The following is a 19,819-nucleotide window of genomic DNA, read 5'->3' as shown; positions in this document are numbered from 1 at the left end:
ATGTAATATTGCCTTTTTTTTTTCTTTTTTTTTACAAATTACCTAATTTATCCTGATTTTAGTGTAATATAAATAAGCTTTATTGTTCGGCTATTATAAGGTATATAGTTGCTTTTCAAATGACAAAGATGACAGTTTTACTAATTACTTTAACTAATTAAATACTAGTTTGTTTAATGCAGAACAGAGCAGGGATATGAAGCGCACCGATTTGTTTTTCTTCAGGTGAGTGAAATATCCGGCAACATAACGTGTTGAATAAAGGTGTGTGTTTATTATGCAGCAGCACGGGTCCTGCTCTCTATATGCGGACAAATGAGGAATCCAGATTCAGATGTGGATGAGTTTTGAGTCGGGACCTATTTCAAACCTCCATGTCATTTAACCTGCAAGAGGTTTTAGGATGAACCCCATATATGAAGTGATAAATAGAAACAAATGTCTCCGTTTCTTCTATTTATAATAAAAAGGGAGTTGATATAAACGGGACGTTGGAAGAGAACATGCAGGTTATTGATAAACTATTATCATCAATCATTGAGAGATAATATTTCTACTTACAATCAACACTTAAAATGATGAACGCACTCGCATATGACATGGTAGTACAACATGTAATCCACACTTTAAGGCTTCAGTTTTACCTCTTTACTTAAGATTTCATTAAACTTACTTTTTTTTTCCTTTTTACATAATGAACCAAAACACAGACAACGAGGATGATAATAATTAGAATAAATATAAAAAAAACAGATTTGAAATGATACCCTCAAAACTAAAAGAGTTATGATCATTATTATCATGCAACAGGTTGAACCGTACTTGTGTAGTAGAGGACGACTGCTGCTGCTAACTGTGGAGCGGTTGGTTTGTAGTATGGATTTGGTAACAATGGTGAAAAGTCAGTACTTAAGTGCGGGGATTTGAATTTAAAGTACCTCAAGGCGTTTCACTACTAAAGGTATTTGTTCTGTTTTTAGTCTCAGTCCTGACTAAAAGGTTTTCATATTAGGTGCGATTGATTCGTACCTTTGTCCATTCATTCATTGTTAAATGTTAACGTTTGGTCATTATTAAGAAACACAGAACCAAGGGTGCGTTTGCATTCAAGCAGCAGCTGTTTGTGATGTAGAAGGTGTTTCAGGGGTTCATGGTTATACGTCATTGTTTGATCCTGTGACCTGTTTCTACATAGGATTGAACTTACACTCGGTACTAGTCACATACAATCTCAGATGGAATTTTTTTCTACTTTCACGTCTCCATCTCTTATAACTCTTCTCATCAACATGTTAAATCATGTAAGTCGTTACAGAATTCTTCAATAAACTGTTCTTTCTTAGTAGCCGTCCTCAGACTGTTTACTGCAGAATCACCACCGACTCGACTGAGACAGAGACACGAGTGCAATGCAGGTCAGCAGAACATCCGACATGTTGGACTCAAAATGAAGTCTGTTCGATCAACGGGCACATTTTTTTTATTTATTTTTTTTGTACGAGGGCTGATTTTGAAATGTGTCCTTCTGTTGCTTTTTAAGCTTATGTAATGTCTGCGGTGACATCTGTCGTGGCTTATGTCAAATTTAAGACAAAGCCGAGCCGGCAGACATGGTAGAGGTAAACCGAGAGCTTAGTAACATCATTGTAAACAATGAAAATGAAAACAACAACCTCCATCCACTCCAAAAAACAAAAACAAAAAAAACGGATTCATGATTTGAGCATGAAGAAAAAAAAACTTCTGTTAGGATACAGTTGTGATGAAAGAGACTATCATGTGGTGATTGTAGTGTAGTAGCTACATTTAGATGAATGGATAATTCTGGTTAATTACAACCTATTATTATTATTATTATAGTTTGTTCACTATCTTCTGAAGGAGAAAGGATGAAGGGTAATACTTAATCACAGGAGTATTCATTTAATAAACATAATGAACGTACTGAATAGAATCAACAAAATGCATGAGAGGAAAGACTTTAACTGCTACATTTTCTGTCCCTGCTTCTGTCCCTCATTGTGCTCACATAAACGTTTGTATTATTTATTATTATTACTGTTATCTACTTATTGAGTTGGACCGTGTATTTATTCATCAACAGGCCTGGTCAGGTCTGTTTTGACCAAGCGTCCGTCTCTCAGACCTGCCAGGTAGACCTGGGGTTTGGCCGTGCTGCTCTCACCGTCTCTCTTGCTCTGACAGGCCGCGTTCTTGGGCAGCCAGGTCTGCGTCACGTTTTCCCGCCTCATGTGGCTCAGATCCGTCTGCACCGAGTGCGTCACTTTGGTCCTGAGATCAGCCTAGAATTATGACGCAAATAAATGAATATCTTCCCAGAAACGTCATTCGCACGACAAAGAATCGCTTGCAGTGAATTCTGGCTCACCAGTTTGATAGCTTTCCTCCGCAGCTCCCACTCGTTCCACTCGTACGACTTGACGATGTTGGTCTCCACCGGGTGGACGTCTGTCTGTGTGCCGCTCTCGCACCTGGTGACGGGCTTCACCAATAAACTCTCTCCTGGCTGAATCTGCAAAAAAAAAAAAAAAAAAAACACACGGCAACAACTCGGTTTGGATCAAACTCCCAGCATGCAACGCTGTCAGCCACAGTATCCCTCTCTACACTACCACCAGATTTAGGAACAAACTGCATCAATAATGAAGTAGCAGTAGCATTCTGAGTGAGAGCTTTCAGCTCTTCACACATATCATAGGTGTCCAAACTCTGGGACTATGTACTGTGAGGATACTCGATGCTAACCTCCGAGTAAGGACTGACGCAGGAAAACTGCCGGTGCAGTTTGAGGAGCTGAATGAGTTCAGGGCACTGCTTGGCCTTCTCTGCCACCTCTGCAATGAAGTCGTCTGGACTGGAGGCGAATTTCAGGGCGGCCTCTTTGGAGCTAAAAGCATAGAGCTTCTCCTCGTGTTTAAGGACTCCGATGTGTGGATTACCTGCAACAGTCAGGAAAGCTCATCATGTAGAATCCCTCCATAGGGAATAAATAGAAAAAAGGAGAAGAATTGTGTCCCAAACACAAGGAGTAGAGCTGTCATACGTCGGTGAGTCGTGAGAACAGTACCTGGCAGTAGAAGCCCATCTCTGTTGACAAGCGCGTAGCCACAGACTCCGTTATACTGTAGTGGCAGCTCTTTGAAACCGGCTGTTGCTTCAGGCAGGAGCCATTCCTGTGTCTTCATCTCAGCTGGAACGATAGACTCATCTGAAAGGGCATAATAAAGCAAAACAACCACATTTAAAGGGGAACCGCCGTCTAACGAAGTCTCGCTCTAGAATCTCGTTAGAGGGCTAGGCCTCATCCACGTTGTCATATTAAGCTGTTAAGCTTTTGGATAGCTATGATGTTGTGACATGGAGTCCGGCGTCTTAATGACAGAATACTTCCATCACTATTACTACTGTTCTTGACACTGAACGTAACGCACTGGAGGTGATGTCCACTACTGCCACATGACCACGTTTATGGTTGAATAAACAATTTGATTTGGCTGCAAAATATTTACTCAGATGTAGATTTTTAAGACCTCCTGTTTCTAAAGCATTTAAAAGTCACGTCTGAAAGGTTCTGATTACAAAAATGCACGACCAAGTTGGCCTTTACGCACGACCCTGAGACCATGATTACGTCATTTGCTTTACCGCGGAGAGAACAAACGACGCTTCGCGCGCCGCAACTGTTTCCGTACCCGAGGACTCGGCCGTTCTCTGGTCGTCCGTCTTCACCTCGGACGCCTCCAGCAGGCCGTCCAAATACGCCTCGGAAAACATCTTGTCCCGAGAGGCAGCAAAGGGCTGCAGCTCGTGCGCGATGTCGCCGAGGATGTTCAGCAGCTCGGCCTCGTCCTGAAGTCCAGACCACAGCTGTGACAGGGACTTGAACAGCGGCTGGAGGACGACGTGAGGCGTGACCACAAACACTTCAAGAGAACTATTCCTTTAAGACAGAACAACAGGAGGGACCGAGACACTTACAAAAACCTTTGCAGTCAGCACAGCCGTCTGTGAGCGCACAGTTTCCTTCAGCAGCTTCATCTGCGATGAGAGCTCAGTCTGCAGGACCTCAACATGCTTGGCACATAAACCTGCATCAGACTGAACAACAAAGTTATTCTTCAACATACATTTCACTCGGAGACATAAAACATAAATTCTTGCCTTCTTTTGCTCAATAAGCCGCAAAAAAAATGGGTGTTCCTCATCATCTGAACTCACGTTATATGAGCACCACAGACCGTAACTGTGCGTTTGCCTCACCAGTAACATCTTGAGGAACACCTCGTGCTGCCTGACGTTGTAGAGCGCCCGTTTGAGCAGGACAGAGGACGCGTCCCGTCCTCCAGGCCGACTGTCTCGGCCCGCTGGCTTCTCCAGCAAAGCGGTGTATTTCCACGCCAACGTCCGCGATGCGCTCAGCTCGTCTTCTACGCGTTTACCGGTGGCCGGGAGAGCCTCGTTGAGAACCGCCGGCACTGCGGAGAGGACGTAAAAAGGACGTACCGTAATTACCGAATGCATGACTGATCACAGTGAAGACGTCTGAGGATGTCTGAGCCCCACTTTACTCAGGAGGTTCACACAAAACCTTGTAGAAGCCTTGATGTGAATATTCTGCTGAAGCACCTTATCTGTCAAATTTGCAACAAAAAAAAAAAGGCACGTAACATTGTCTGTAATGTAACGTGTTGGTTGGTCTGGTCAGCGGCCCGGTGTACCGTACTCAGTTCACGGAGGTCGGTCTCCTCGCGTCCCTTCTCGCCGGCTCTGTTGAAGAGTCGGATCCCCGTGACGATCATGGCGAGCTCGTTGAGCTGCTGCTCCTTGTCCCTCTTTAGGAGCACCATGAAGGCTCCCAGTTCAGTCTGAGGGAAGACGCTCTGCAGGGCCGCTGGGACGAGAGGACGAGAGGACGAGAGGGGATACAGTCTGTGTATAGTCAACTCTAACATTTTAACATCAAGCCCCTCATAATTAGTCTACAAAGCATGAGTTCAAAGCTTAGAGGAAACTCGTGCTGTCTGGTGCACTGCCCTTCACCCTGTACTGTCACTGACTCTAGTTCCCCAGAAGCTGAAAGAACAAGTTAAAGTGAAAAACCTGCAGCCTCTTGCACAGCGCTGTGGTCCGTAGGAGAGCCCATGCCGGACCGCAGCAGGACGTAGGTGACGATTTGACGGTACAAAGCGTCCAGTTCCTCCCGCGTTTTCGCTCTGCTGTCGGTGATCTCTCTGCTCACCGCGCTCGGCCTGGACTCCGCCACGCGGTGGATTCCCTCAAGAAACTCACCTGCACAAAACACAAGTAGCTGCTCAGTCACGATATTCATATCGTAAACGAATGGGAATTTGAATTTTTCTTCCTTAAATATGTAGTCCTTTATAATGATGATCATCAATAATGAAAATAATCTTTAGCTGCAGCCCTCTCAGAGTGGCTAAATGCATCAAAAACTACATTCATAATGACTTAAGAGAATTCGGTTTATTCCTCATTTTGGAAAGAGAGGGTTCGTCATTTCATGCAACACTTACGTCTGGAGGAGTAATTCATATCAAAATACACTTGCATCTTGATCGTGTCAAGAGACGGACTGCACTGGTCCATCAGTTTATCCAGACACAGCTGCAGGACACATGGCAGGTGGAGATGAGGACAAATAAACTGTGTGTGTGTAATTTATTTCTATGCACATGACCTGATTTCCAGAGGAACTAAACTGGGCTTGATCTAAATAAATCAAATACAGTAACACTCACCTCTGAATAAATCAAATACAGTAACACTCACCTCTGAATAAATCAAATACAGTAACACTCACCTCTGAATAAATCAAATACAGTAACACTCACCTCTTGGAGTTTCTGGACGTCTTGTTTCGTCAGTGTTCGGTCAACATTGAACCCGTTTCTTGGGTCCAGAACCACAGCTTTCACCTGAGAACATTAAGAAAACAAATATATATATATATATATATATATAAGCTATAGAGTATTTCCTGCACACAAACTAAATATAAATACACTGTGCAATACTACAATTATTCTGTCTGTATATATCATATTTACTTTGTTACTTATTTCATATTCTTTACTGTTTTATTACTTATTTATAATACTTGTTTTTGACCATGTCTCTCGTTTGTACTAGTCTAATATTTTACACCCAATAAGTAAAAAGTCTCTCGCCTGTGTTTGAGTATAACCACTCAAATGGAGTCTCTGACATAAATACAGTAACATTAACAAGCTTCACTGACCATGAAAGCCACCAACGTGTCCGACACCACGTGTCCTCTCACTGCGCACTGCTGCACTATCTCGCCAATAATGCTTTTAATCACGCGGTCTGCGCGCGCTCTGGACATCTCCTCCGACATGTAAGTAATTTATCTTATTGCTAAAAGAGGTTCACAGTTAGTTGGTGCCGATACACCCACGACTGTCTGTTGATAACTGGTTGTCACAGTAACATCGTGTGCGCGCGCAATACTGAGGGCCGTATGACGTGAGGGAGTCCGGTAGAACGCGCTACAGACCGTTGGGTCCATGTTTACTTCCGGTCAGAAAATAAACTGGGACACGTGCGGAGTTTATAAAACTGTGAAATGGTTTATTATTAAAGTACTAACGCTCAGTTTCTGTCGTTTGAAAAATAATTAATTATTTATCAGAATACGATTTTAATAATTACTTATAGTAAATAAGCTAAAGTAATGTTGACATTTTTGGCACTTTTTTTTTTTTAACTTTATTGGAGTCCTTGGAAAAAGTAAAAAAATAAAAATAAATAAAACAAAATTTCAGTAAATCTGCCAAACAGTTTAACATTGATAAAGTGTTAAAATGTACTTAAATTTTTGGGCAATAAAGAGGGTAACTGTAATAATGCTCTTTTGCATACAGCGATTTATTGAATTTATACCACATGTTTGAATTAGTTGCAGTAGTAGTAATCCCATTTTATCTATTGTTTCTCAACTGAATATTAAAAAGCATTTGAACTAAGTTTTGACTTAACAGCGTATTGCAGTAAATGAGGAAAGCTTGAACATTATGTGCAACGTTTGACATTAAAATCCATACAATAGCACTGGTAGAACCTTCCCATTCACTTCCTGCATAGGAATGCTTTTACTTCAGCTACTACAGGGAAATACTCTGGAAGAACAGAGTGTTGTATCTCCGGGATGTATGGCAAGGTGTGTGCCTGTTGAACAAATAAAAAGGAACAACGCAAAATAATGATGATTAAAATATTTATTATAAAAACAGACATGACATAAATATCATGGTTTGGGTGAAACATTGCTAGATTCAGTCCAGACTGCTACAGTACGTTCAGGAGGAGGAGGAGACCCAGACAACAGAGTCGGTAAACGAGGGAACTTCAGAGGATGGTGTACGGGCAGAAGAAGTGGAGAGCCCGGTCACATTTCATGCTGATTCCCACTTCAGAGCTGAACTTCAGGTCACATGATGAACCCCATTGCCTTTAGGGAGGCAGTTCACAAAAAGCCCAAAAGAAAAACATGCAGACAAAAGGAGTACATGCGAAGAAAAACAAAAAAAAGTGCATGCAATAAAACAACATGCAAATCAGAGAACCATTCAAAAAAATTAGATTCAATATAAATGTACAGGGTTGGCAAAGAGGGTTTTCAGAACCGATAGTATGGAGATAAATTAAGCACTTTTGGCACAATTGGAACGTCTTTCAATAATGTCAACACTACTGTGCAAGTGTTCAAAATACACGGCACTCAAATAGAAAATATTAAAAAAACTTCAACGTCAGAAAATAGACAAACTTCACCAACAACAGTAGCATTGAACATCACCTGCTTATTGAACAGACAGAGTTATTACCAGACCAATACTGTGCTTCTCATCGTTCTCCATGGACGTGTTCTCCATCATTACCAGCTACAGACCAACCTTCACTCAGCTGGAGGACCAACATGTTTAAAAAGCACGAGCGACAGAAGACTCCTTATCCAGAGAATACACACCGCCTCCTCTCCAGGCCACGTCTCTGCAGCAACAGCACACACTCAGGTAGGATTATGGGTTTGATTTGGGATATTTCATGAGTATCAGGGCCACCGATAGGAAAAATGATGTCGTTCTATAAGTCAGAGATTTTGAGAATAAAAAAAAAGGTGCAAGTTTGCGAAAAAAATAAATGAAAATACGTCATGAGAAAGCCAAATCACAAAAAAAAAAAAAAATACAAGAATTTGTGAAATATTTTGAGTAAAAAAAATGTAACGTGACAAAAAAATTTTTTTTATGGAGGACAAAAAAAAGAAGTTGTAATATTAAATGTAAAGTCTCAAAATATGTTATATTTCATGAAGAAAATTATTGATATATTACATGGTTGGTGGAACAGTGGCACTAAATTCATCAGAATATTATTGAATGCTGCTATAATAAAAACAAAATCATAGTTGTGAACACTGCACAGACCCAAACGTCACCATGAATGCAACTTTCACCATGTCTATCACATAAAAAAACAAAACTAATTTACTTTAAAATTGTTGTATAAATACACATCGTAATTTGATATGAGATTAATATATCATGTGGAGTCGGCACATCGAGTTCTCTTCATGTGCTTATTGTAGAGACAAAGTTGGCAGACGTCGATTAAAAAAGACCAGCTTCAAATCTAGTCCCACGAACATTAGGCTTATAATGGCTCATACCAATCCATGGCACTGTATTACACACACACACACACACACACACACACACACACACATATATATATATTGCACTTGTGGAGATGACATAAAGCGGTACGTCACACAGCGGTCCGTCTCAGAAGCACTTCCTGAAGACGATCTGAGGCCCGTGCTCCTCGTACTCTTCCCGACCGATCCAGGCGGCGCTGAAGGTGGGCAGGTTGGCGAGCACCGCTCCTCCGCTCCACACCGAGAAGTCTCTGTCCTCGGGGCTGGTGACGCGAACGCTCGCCCTCACGTCGGCGGGAAGCAGTCCTTGGATTTCAGCCTGGAGCCGCTCGGGAAGGCCCGGCAGCAGAGTGTTCCCGCCTTCAGCGAGAGACAGAACAAAAAAAGGGAATTCCAGTTAGTAGAAGATACCTGGAAAAATGTGTTGTTGAGTTCATCTTGGAGACCTTCTGACCGTTGTGTAACACCGTGACAAAACGGTTACCTGACAGGACGATATTTCCCAGGAAGCAGCGCCGCAGGTCGATGTCTGAGCTGAGGATGGACTTGAAGACGCTCTCGTGCATCCCGTAGTGGTCCCGTCCAATCAGCTCGGGTTTAAAGAGAATCTCAGGGGCCCTGCATGAACGAGGAAAAACGGTAGACCTATTTGAGTAGGCTGTCATAAGACGGTAGCTGCAGCAACCTGTCAATCACAGTAAGCCCCGCCCCTAAAGCATCCCCTGCTTTATGGTGTGTTTGACTCTAAATGGACCATCATGTACTAAATGAACATCATGCTGTACTGAAGAAGACTGTAAACTAGAGATTGAGACCATAAACTCATGTTTACAATGTTTACTGAGGGAATAAATCAAGAGAGAAGTAGAGTCACTTTAGACTAGACTTCTATACAACCAGAGGAGTCGCCCCCTGGTGGACACTAGAGAGAATGCAGCTTTAAGACACTTCCGCTTTGGCTTCACTTGGCCATGACCTGTCCCATCCTAACATCTAAAGGAGACGTTAAAACATGCAAAACAAACACTTCAAAGCTCTCACATGTCCCGTGTTCATATTGATTTCCTTTAGGACCCGACTCAGTGAAGCAGGACATGATGTGCAGACTCGTTACCTGAACCTCTCCGGGCCGAGCGTGACGATCTGTCCGTCCGGCATGGTGTAATGCATCTCTCCGCAGGACGCGCCCCCCCGACTCAGCTCGGCTTCATAGTCGACGGCCACGCGGCAGCAGCTCTCCTTCATCTCCCTCACTATCTCCATCTCCGCCGTGGTGCGCATGCACACCCCTTGTTCCTGCAGAAGCTTTCAGCACAGGCACAACAAAGACAGTCACTCCTGCAGTTTACAGTCAACACGGCATCGTGAAGATCCTCACACGAGTGACTTGAATTCACGTCATTCGTTTGCCTGAAGGTCTGAGGTGACATCTTTTTTAAAAAAAAAAAAAAAGCATTTTATTACCTTTTCTCCAGTTTTAGGCCACATCTTTTTGGTCCACTTTAAGATCTTTCAAACCATATATTTCAACTTGATCAAAAGGATTTTAAAAGTTGTTTTAAAGGCTTGTCCTCTGCTGATCTCCCGTCCGAGAACGCCGCAGCAAAACACGCTTTAAAAGTCATTTTTTAACCCAATGGTGGGATTATATTCAGACACACAATGTGGGAAATTATGATTACCTACTTATTTAAGATTGATTGCTTTTCACATAAAAGCATTCTCACAAAAAAACAACAACAACAACAACAACAACAACATGTATCCCGTCTGTGATGCAATAAATTATTTGTTTAGCAAAATGTTAGGTAAAGTCATTCCAGGATGTTTTTGTACCATTTTTAAAGTTTTAAGCATATTTTGATGCTTATTGAGATACTATCGTAAATCGAAATTACATTTTTTATTAGTGTTGTTGTTACTATTATTGTTATTAGAGTTTTTGTTGTCGTTATCATTAATGCAATATTTAGTTATTGAAGCACGACCCAAGAGCGATTAAAAAAAAAAAAAAAAAAAAAAAAAAAAAAAAAGGGTCTTGTCTCAGCCCCGGATGTCCACTCTCTCCCCCCGTTAGATGATCACTGACCATAAATTGTGTAACAAACAAACCTTTTTCAGATGCATGGTAACGTCTGCACCAGCCAGAGGGAAGCGCTGCACGGCATGAGGCAGACAGTAGCCCTCAAACACAGGCACACTGTGGCTCACTCCGTCTCCAGAGTCAAACACCACACCTTCAATGAAAACAAAGAAGCTCAGAGAAGAAATCCTCACATTCTCTTTCTGATCTAAGGAAAATAAGGCTTTAGAACAGCTGTTTAAACCTGCCAAGAGGAGACAGAAGCAAGTCCAAGACAGCATTAAGTACTAGTAACTCCTTATCATGATGCATTAGTAATTGATGTTTTAATTAAGTATTCATCCAGGCAAATCTATCCAACATAACGCATCAATAGACGCGTCAATTAGCTGAATTACCAGTCGATCTCCCTGCGGCGTAGAGTGCCAGCACCGCCTGCATGGCCACGTAGGTGAAGGGAACGTTGAAACACTCGAACATGATCTCCACCATGCGCTGACGGCTCTGCAAGGGGTTCATGGCCGCCTCGGTCAGCAGGACAGGGTGATCTTCTGGATCCACAGCGAGCTGCTGGAACGTGTGATGCCAAATCTAAAAGAAACACAAGACAGTCCAGGTCACAAACCCATTCATTCTGGTCCTCCGATGCCAATCAGAGCATCCTTTTCATAGAAACACTCAGTGACATAACTTCTCATATCAGGCATGTGCATCACTTCTCTTTACCTTTTCCATTTCATCCCAGTTCCGAATGATCCCGTTCTTTATGGGATGCTTCAGAGCCAGGACCCCTCTCATGTGCTGAGCTTCATGTCCAATGTAGATCTCCCTCTCAAGGTTGCCATTCATTATTTCCTGCAAAAAAAAAAAAAAAAAAAAGACAAAACATCTGATCATAAAACAGGCTGGCTTGAGTCAAAGCCACGGCACTATTACAATGCATTCTTAAACAAGAAGAAATACTTGAAGTGAATGCCCGTACCTCGTATTTTGGCATTCCAATAATAGTTGGGAATATAATGTTTGGGAGGTCTTGATCTGCAAATCCGGCTTTCATCAAACCAGACCCCGTATCCAGGACTATGGGGGTCTTGAAATCCATCATCTGCAAGCACATTAAGAAAAACATCCATTTGAAGCAAATGAATGCATGAATGTTCTGGGCGGAGTGATACACTGTAGGTTAAGGGGGTTTGGGTTTTAACTTGTCTCATCAGTGAGCTTCAGAGCCGTTGGTGGGTGTACATTTGGACTTTATGCTAAGCTAACCACGCTAAAAAAGTGGCCGCCCTGCAGTATTACAGTAGATAGTGTACCTCTCTCATGTTGATATTAAGCTGGGCCTGAATCCCAGGTGACCCAGAGCCAGATACCCTCATGGCCCCGGAGCTCCGAAGACCATCAGCAAAGCCTTCATCCCGCTCATCTCTTCCACCGGGGTCGAACTCCAGAGGCCGGTCGGGAGGCAGCTGAGGCGCCGACTGCTCATGTGCAGCAGATAGAGTCTGGACTTCCTCTGCTGGCTGCAAATCTGTTGCTAGCAAACACGCAGGTACTTCTGATGCATCCTCTTCCTCTTCAGCGGTTACTTCAGACAAGTGGTCTAACGAAACACTGCATTTTTCGTTGAGCGCATGGTTGTTGTTGTTGTTGTTGTTGGTGGTGTGTTCCTTCACATCTGGATTGACAAGACAGTTGTGACCGACGGCTGGAGTTGCATTCTCAAGCGGTGCATCGAGTTGCACCAAACCGGGATCTTGAGCGACGGAGGGCGGAGCTGGATCCTGCAGCTCCGCGTAAGGAGGAGGTTCGTCTTCAGCAAGGTTGCCGTGGTTCACAGGAAGTGGAGCCCTTCTTGGCTCGGGGACAGGAGGAAGGTGCGAGTTCCCACCTGGGTCAAACGCTCCAACATCTGGCTTCATTCCAGAGGGTGAAGACGCATCTTCACGAGATTTGTCTAATTTGTTCCCATGGACACATCCCTCTTCAGGAGCTTCCTTCAAATCAGAGGTGGATTTATTAAACGCTAACGAGCAATCGTCTTGACCTTGGGTATCTGGAGGTTGAACCAAGTCTTGAGGCGTAGCCTCTTCGGAAACATCGGGACCCGACCCCGCTCCAACGTTTTCAGTTTGACACATTTCCTGAGAATCCTTCTGGACCGAAGGTGTTGGACGTGTCCTCTGTGATCTACAGCTACCTGATAAAAGCTCATCACACAGGGCTCGGTCTTCCTCGTTCTCACTTCTAGGCTTCTCCATCGCAGAACATTTTACAACCTTTCTAGCTCTGTCCTTGTGCTTCTTCGCTTTACGTTCTTTGTCCAAAGTCTTCTCGAGCTTCTCCACCTCCCGTTTCTCCTTTTCCAGCTGTAGCTGAAAAGCCTCCCTCTCTTCGCTCGTACTTGGCGGCCTGCTTGTGTCCGGAGGTCCGCCCACAGAGAGTTCCACTTCGGGGTTTTCTTCGCTGCTCCGGAGCTCCCGGATCTTCAGGTTCTCCTCCATGATCAGCTCCTCCAGGATGTGGACTTTCCTCAGCTCCGTCAGCAGGTCCGGCCTGCCGCGAAATGCTCCCACAGCCGCTTCAGAAGCCTTAGTTTCGCTTGCGGACCCGGCTGATCCGGGCTCACTGAGGTGGTCGGACTCTGCAGGGTCAAGGTAATCCTCGAGGCCAAGAACACCGGCTTCAGCCAGCTCACTAGACGACATCTTTAAAAAAAAAAAAAAGAGCACAAAAAACAGGTCATACAAGAGATTAGGTAAAGGAAAAGTGCTGATAAAATCTATGAACACAAACCAAACGTACCACACCGAGCTGGTCCTCACTGTCCCACGGCGGCCACTCATGGTGACCGTCCTCAGACCTCAGCAGGGCATCCAGCACCGCCTCCTGAGCCAGAACATTTTCTTCTTTCTGAGGAGGAAGATGTTTCAATGGGCTCTTTTAACTTGTGAAGGGCATCGGATGTTAATATATGAAATCTCACACGATTGCCGCCCTTCAAATGGCGGCAATCATTCGCTCCTTTACTCAAAAAGGTGCATCTCCTACCTCCAGTATTTCATCAGCCCTGTCCAGGATCTTCTCCACCGCCCTCAAACCCCGCTGCTCCTTCACATCCCAGCCATTTTGGGAGAGATCGATCTCACTGAGGGGGAAAAAATTCAAATTATAAATCAACAATGGCACTTTTCCTGCTTTTGTTTGATTTGTCACAGTAAGTCAGCACTATCAATATATATATTTAAATGTTTTAAGCACACATCTATGAAATCAGAATAACAAAACTAGTGTTCATTTAGTATAATTTAACATTTAACCCGTTTGAATTTAAAAAAAACAAACAACTTCAATTCTTTGAGTTATTCATTAAATTCAGTCAAATAAAAAGTAAAAAAAAAAAATCGGGACTAATGGCAGCAAAATAAAAGAATAGAAGTGTTGAAGCAGTAGTTTAGACTTTTCCAACACCCTTTCCTCATCCCTACTTCATACACTCACACAGAAACTCAAATTAATTTGATCAAATAACAATTCAAATAGATTTTAAACTTTAATTTTTTTTAAGCAGTGCCAGACTGCTTTAATATTCTAGAAGCGGATGTTACCCGTCCACAGCATCGTTGTTCTGGTCGTGGAGGTCATACGAGTCCCAGAGGAGAGTAGGAATCCCCTCGGTGGTGCAGACGGACTTGTCTCGTCCGTCTGTAATGGTGCTGGAGAGGAGGTGGCGAACGGGACTCAGTTCAGGATCCTCCACGCTGCTTTGGGAGTGCATCGTCCAGTCGCCGCTCTGCGGGCCTGCGGGCCGCGTGCCGCTCAAAACCTCCGTCTGTGCGGGCCGATCTCGAGACCCGTCGGACTGGTCGGCGCTGGTCCGGGGGTCGGGGGGATTACGGGATGGCAGCTCTCTCTTCTGCGGCGTTGGGTTCTGCGTGATGGTGACCGTGTACGAGTTTTCCAGATCGTCCACCGGCAAGCTAAGCCAAGGGTTGTTGGGCAGCGCCGCCGAGCGCTTCACTTTGATCTCCAGGTTGAGGGAATCGGCGGTGACTTTCGGGACGATCTGGATGCTGGCCCCGGAGGAGCTCCCCACGGAGCCGCCGTCCTCACAATCTGAAGCGCTGGAGGTAATCTCTTTGTGGACGCGAGGCCTCACAGAGGCTCCTTCCCTGCCCCCCCACGCCTCCGGCTGGCTGCTCGCGGCTCCATCGAAGCCCGAGTCGAACGAGCTGAGGGAGGGGGGTTTGCCCTCAGCCGCCGCCGCCGCAGAAACAGCAGTCGCGGACGTTGCTAGAAGACGGGCCGCTTCCGTACCACCTTCACATCCGCCGACGTCCTGAACATCCGTAGTCGCTCCGTTTGTGGCGCCGTCAGCGGAGGACTGGTTTACGCGGCCGCTCCGCAACAGCTCGTACTGCCACTGTAAGGCCAGCTGGAGGTGACCCACAGCCACAGGTCTCGAACTCATCAGCAGTTTCCTCAGGGTCAAGCACCTGATGAATACAAAAAGACTATAAAAGTGGCCGATCTCAAATGTACTTGTAAAAAAAAAAAAAAAAAAGCCATAGGTTTCTCTCACCGATGAGACATCTGCTTGCCGGCCTCCTGGACCTCATCGTCTGGAATGGCGCTGGACAGATGGGCCAGATGAACCAGCTCCTCCGTATCCGGAGGGGGATTCTTCTTCAGGAAAGTGGACATCTTGTACCTCCACGCAGGGATCGTCCCCCAGCTCCTCCTCTGAACACCGTCTCCACTGACTCCGGACAGCAGCAGCTGGAGGACGTTCTCACAGAGGACCAGACGGTACCAGCTGTTGACCTGGAAGAGGAACACAGTTTGGGGTAGTTTAGAGGGGTAACACGTCATTGTACGACAGGGTTGTGCGACGAAATGACCACTTTTAAAATGTCCTCGAATGCTGAGAACTTGCCTTGTTGTAGTGATGGTGGTAGCTGGAAATGGCTCTGAGGGTTTGGAGAATGAAGTTCACAGCGGAGCGGAGCTTCTCCTTCAGCCTCTCCACATCCAGAACCCAGCGCTCCCTGGTCTGACCGTCATACAGCAGGATCTCCGCTACCGTGTGGATCACGTCTTCAGCACAGAGAATGAGGGCCTGGTAGGTCGAGGAGGGTTGGAGGTATTAACAGTACTTACCAAAAAAAATAAAAAATGTACTCATAGGGAATGTGACAGTGACAGGTATCTATGAGAGGGACTGATATTAGACATCCAATCAGGAAAAAGACTGAAGTTACTACAAGGAACTTTCGTTTTGTGTTGATTTTGGCGGTCCCTGTGGACAACAGCGGTGGTGTTGCCATCAGCACCAGAGTCCCTTTAAAAAAAAACGTCTAATTTAACTACAGCAGGGTCTGACAGTCTGCCCCGCTCAGTCCTGGTCCTGGTTCCTCCCGTTGCCTCCAGCGGGCCCAGCAATAAGGCCTTTTCCTGCTGGAGTCTGAGCTGAATACGTTTCTGGTGAACCTGAACTTTCAGAAGCTAAACTGTGAAAATCTGAACCACAGTCTTGATTTGAGGCCGGGATTACAGCGAGACCACACGTCTACAAACTGAAGGAAAACAGTAAATCAGTACCATGGCAGGCGTGTGGACGGCTGCCTGAAATTCAGACACCAACATCACCGCCTCCGCAGCATCCTTAGCAATCTCTATCTTGTAAGGCTGGAGTTTCTCTTGGAGGAGGGTTTTGATCTGCTCTGTGATCTGGAAACGGAAGGAAACACGTTTTGGTTCATAGACGTAGTCTGACATTGAGAACCACAGCTATGCACAAAAAAAAAAACAAAATGTGTCTTTCTGGAGACAATGAACAGCTGACTCCAGAGCAAAGAGAGCATCTTTCAACACCAGCGAACACGGCGAAAAATGGCAAACCTCAAAACTTCAGTCCACAAGCCGATGACTACATCCACTTCTAATACGGTATACGTTTAGTCCACAGCTTTCACACCGGTCCAAATGAACCACACCAGAAAGGAGGCAAATGCACCACAGTTGGTGGTTTAAACAGTGTGAAAGCACAGACTCACCTGCAGAGCGTCCTCTCGCAGCTGGAACACCTGTAACTGGAGACGGGCCTTAGAGAAGGCCTGCTGCCACAGCAGCTCCACTTTCTCCACAGCAGCAGTTATCCTGTAAAACACACACAAACAAACACAAACTAGCAGTTTCCATTCATGTCAATGTCATCACTTCACTTCAGACATTTGTGTGAAATGTAAAAAAAAAATAAATAAAGAAATTTATTTGATCATTTATTTTACCAGAACTGGCACACAATAGAATCTAAATCTATTTTCCAAGTTGCCACAAGTGTAACTAATGTTGGGAAAAAACATATTGAGGCTCCATGTGCTATATAGATATCTATTAAGCTATATAGATATAAGCTATTCACATTTTTACAAGCTCTTCTTACAGCCTCTCCTCTCTGCTCAGCAGTTCAGTGGAAGTTTCAACTGAATTGTTGTCACATGACTGTTGGTCATGTGACATGGAATGATTCATGGCTTCATAGTTGCGCTGAGGAGCTCAGAATTTTATGATTTTTTAGAGAATCTGTTTAAAGTCAACAGTTTATTTTGGAGCAACATTCTAAATGAGACATGTAGATGATGGAAAAATAAATAAAAAATAAAAATAAAAAATAAAAAAAAAAATCACAATATTAAGCTTAGTTTCGGTTGCTTTTTCTGACTAAAGCGTTCCTCACACACGATGTGTTCATGGACCGTCGGAAAGATGATAATCTGACGATTATGACAGTTCTTACAGCTCTTGGCTGTGATGAACGGTGTAGTTTTGGCAACACTTTTTCCATCCCGCCGGCGGGTTTTGGGGTTCAGTGATGTATTTATTGACCATAAATACATCACATTACCATAAAGTGTCAGCTATGACTGCTTAGATGAACAAACACTTTTCAGCCAACAGAATCCGTAGTAGTGAAACTAATGTTTGCCACTGTGCTTTGGCTGTTGAGCAACACTGTACGGTATGCGTGGGAAGCGTTGTTGCGGAGGATTAGCTGCCTGCAGTACCTGCTGTGGTTCTGCCGCATGTCGAAGGCGGTGTGGGTGAACAGGGCCGTGCCGGCCATCGCCTGGTAGCACGGCTCCTTCTCCGGGTAGCGCAGCTTCTCCACAACGCTCTCGCAGTGAGTCAGCAGCTCATCCAGCCCCAGCTCCCTGAACGGCGCACACACACACACACACACACACACACACACACACACACACACACACACACACACACACACACACACACACACACACACACACACACACACACACACACACACACACACACACACACACACACACACACACACACACACACACACACACACACACGTTAGTTTGAAGACGGTGGAGAGGAAATGTTATCTCAAACAATGAAGCGTTTGGTTTTTGTTTTTTTGGTACCAATGGTGTACTTGTTGGCAGTGTGGAAAACTAGCTACACTTAGAAATACTTTTTAATAAAAGATCGCTACCAGAACAGGTTTTTACGATCAGCAGATGGATTTATTAGCAGTTTAGCTTTTGAAATCATGCTAAAAATCACACATCTGCTTTCATGAGATTCTGTAATCGGTTCGTTTGATCTCAGGCCACAAACAAACCGCACCATGTGACCGAGACCCATCGTTTCAGGGAATCTCGGTTTGGTCGTTCGGTCCTTACGAGGGTTTCGATTAAGAGCTCTCACACACACACACACACACACACACACACACACACACACACACACACACACACACACACACACACACACACACACACACACACACACACACACACACACACACACACACACACACACACACCTGTTTTAACCAAACCAAACAGGTTAGGTGTGGAAGCACCCTATGCGTCATTTCCAGTGAACATGGCTGCCAACTTTAAAAGGAAGTTGTTACAATACCCAGACTACCGTACTAGTTAGTGTGCCTGGATTATATATTTTTTTTAAGTTTGTCCCAACACAGAACATGTCAAATGCAGAATGCCTCAAAGTACCAGGATGTTCTGGACGTACGGCATCCTGGTCACATTTTGCAGTATGCAAACCAACATGCTTTTCTGATATTTGAGCAAAAGTTCAATGTGCCATGTAATGAATAAGTAGTATGTCCCAATTGAATGAATACTGCATACAACAGTACGCACTTTGTATGTATTAAAAGTAAAAAGAAAAGTATGCCATTTGGAATGCAGGTAAATCACTCAAAGAAGAACTGCATTTTAAGTTGTTTACCTTCACAAAGCTGAAATTCAAATAAGGAAACTATCCTTGGAGATAATTAAATGAAGAAGTGGTCATCCTGCATCGTCTAAAATCATTAAATTCAGACTCATCTACTGAACCAACGCCGGCCTCTGGGAGGAGTAGAGCAACGGTAGAGAGCCGAACCTCCTGAGCTGCTGGAACTCGGCTTCGTTGGCGGAGCAGAAGTGTCGCAGCTCGCTGAAGGTGGAGGGCGGCGGCAGCCTGGACAGAGCCTGCAGGGTGGAGATGCACGAGGGCAGCCGCTGGACCACGGACAGGAACTCCTGAACGAACTCGTTGATCTCCTGCAAGGAGGAGCCAACGTTAAAACGGATCCTTCGTTCATCCCGGATCGAGCTGCACTTGAAGAGGTGGACTCTGTGTTTACGTCATGATGCTTGGTGCTCAAAGTGGATGGACAATGTCTTTTTGGTCACGTTTAGTGTCGGCCATATTATCTGCCCAGAGAATTGTTCTTGTTGCTGCCGTTCACATTCCTCATGATACAAATTGTTTAAAATGCACCACAGGAATGTAGCTAGAGATGAATTTCGTCGTGCATCCCTGTGTTGCATAATGACAATAAATGATCCTTGAATCCTAATGCATTACTCATAACTTTATAGTATAATTCTATGATAAAACAAGCACTTTTGCTCTGATTCACGTGCAACACAAGTTGCTGTAACCGCTCAACCTACATGTAGCGGAGATGA

The 19,819-nt window shown here is 44.5% G+C and overlaps 3 protein-coding genes across 3 annotated transcripts; all 3 read right to left on the bottom strand.

Annotated features, from left to right (window-relative positions):
- Positions 1–1,925: 1,925 nt before the first annotated feature.
- Positions 1,926–6,437, bottom strand: cfap206 (cilia and flagella associated protein 206). Its single transcript, XM_068708303.1, has 12 exons — positions 6,281–6,437; positions 5,874–5,957; positions 5,556–5,646; positions 5,122–5,310; positions 4,745–4,912; positions 4,282–4,496; positions 4,000–4,119; positions 3,714–3,912; positions 3,089–3,229; positions 2,767–2,960; positions 2,390–2,533; positions 1,926–2,303 (listed from the first exon to the last, which is right to left on the bottom strand). The coding sequence occupies exons 1-12, from the start codon at positions 6,398–6,400 to the stop codon at positions 2,091–2,093; spliced, it is 1,878 nt and encodes a 625-aa protein (XP_068564404.1). The 5' UTR covers positions 6,401–6,437; the 3' UTR covers positions 1,926–2,090.
- An 825-nt stretch (positions 6,438–7,262) lies between these two features.
- si:ch211-241j12.3 (uncharacterized protein LOC566552 homolog) lies at positions 7,263–15,615 on the bottom strand. Its single transcript, XM_068709028.1, has 12 exons — positions 15,388–15,615; positions 14,414–15,301; positions 13,857–13,953; positions 13,611–13,718; positions 12,122–13,513; positions 11,788–11,910; positions 11,532–11,660; positions 11,204–11,396; positions 10,835–10,959; positions 9,837–10,027; positions 9,207–9,340; positions 7,263–9,082 (listed from the first exon to the last, which is right to left on the bottom strand). The coding sequence occupies exons 1-12, from the start codon at positions 15,507–15,509 to the stop codon at positions 8,850–8,852; spliced, it is 3,735 nt and encodes a 1,244-aa protein (XP_068565129.1). The 5' UTR covers positions 15,510–15,615; the 3' UTR covers positions 7,263–8,849.
- On the bottom strand, positions 15,598–19,605 carry si:ch211-241j12.4 (uncharacterized). Its single transcript, XM_068709230.1, has 7 exons — positions 19,597–19,605; positions 19,248–19,408; positions 17,873–18,019; positions 16,862–16,964; positions 16,407–16,535; positions 15,738–15,924; positions 15,598–15,629 (listed from the first exon to the last, which is right to left on the bottom strand). Exons 1-7 carry the CDS (start codon positions 19,603–19,605, stop codon positions 15,598–15,600), a joined length of 768 nt encoding a protein of 255 aa, XP_068565331.1.
- Positions 19,606–19,819: the final 214 nt, after the last annotated feature.

This window comes from Cebidichthys violaceus, unplaced genomic scaffold (genome assembly GCF_023349555.1).
Source record: "Cebidichthys violaceus isolate CVI_PGR_0920_01 unplaced genomic scaffold, fCebVio1.0.p SCAF_14, whole genome shotgun sequence".
In the NCBI taxonomy this organism is placed as follows: Eukaryota; Metazoa; Chordata; class Actinopteri; order Perciformes; family Stichaeidae; genus Cebidichthys; species Cebidichthys violaceus.
The sequence above is the reverse complement of the archived record's forward strand: the minus strand, read 5'-3'. Positions and strand labels throughout refer to the sequence as shown.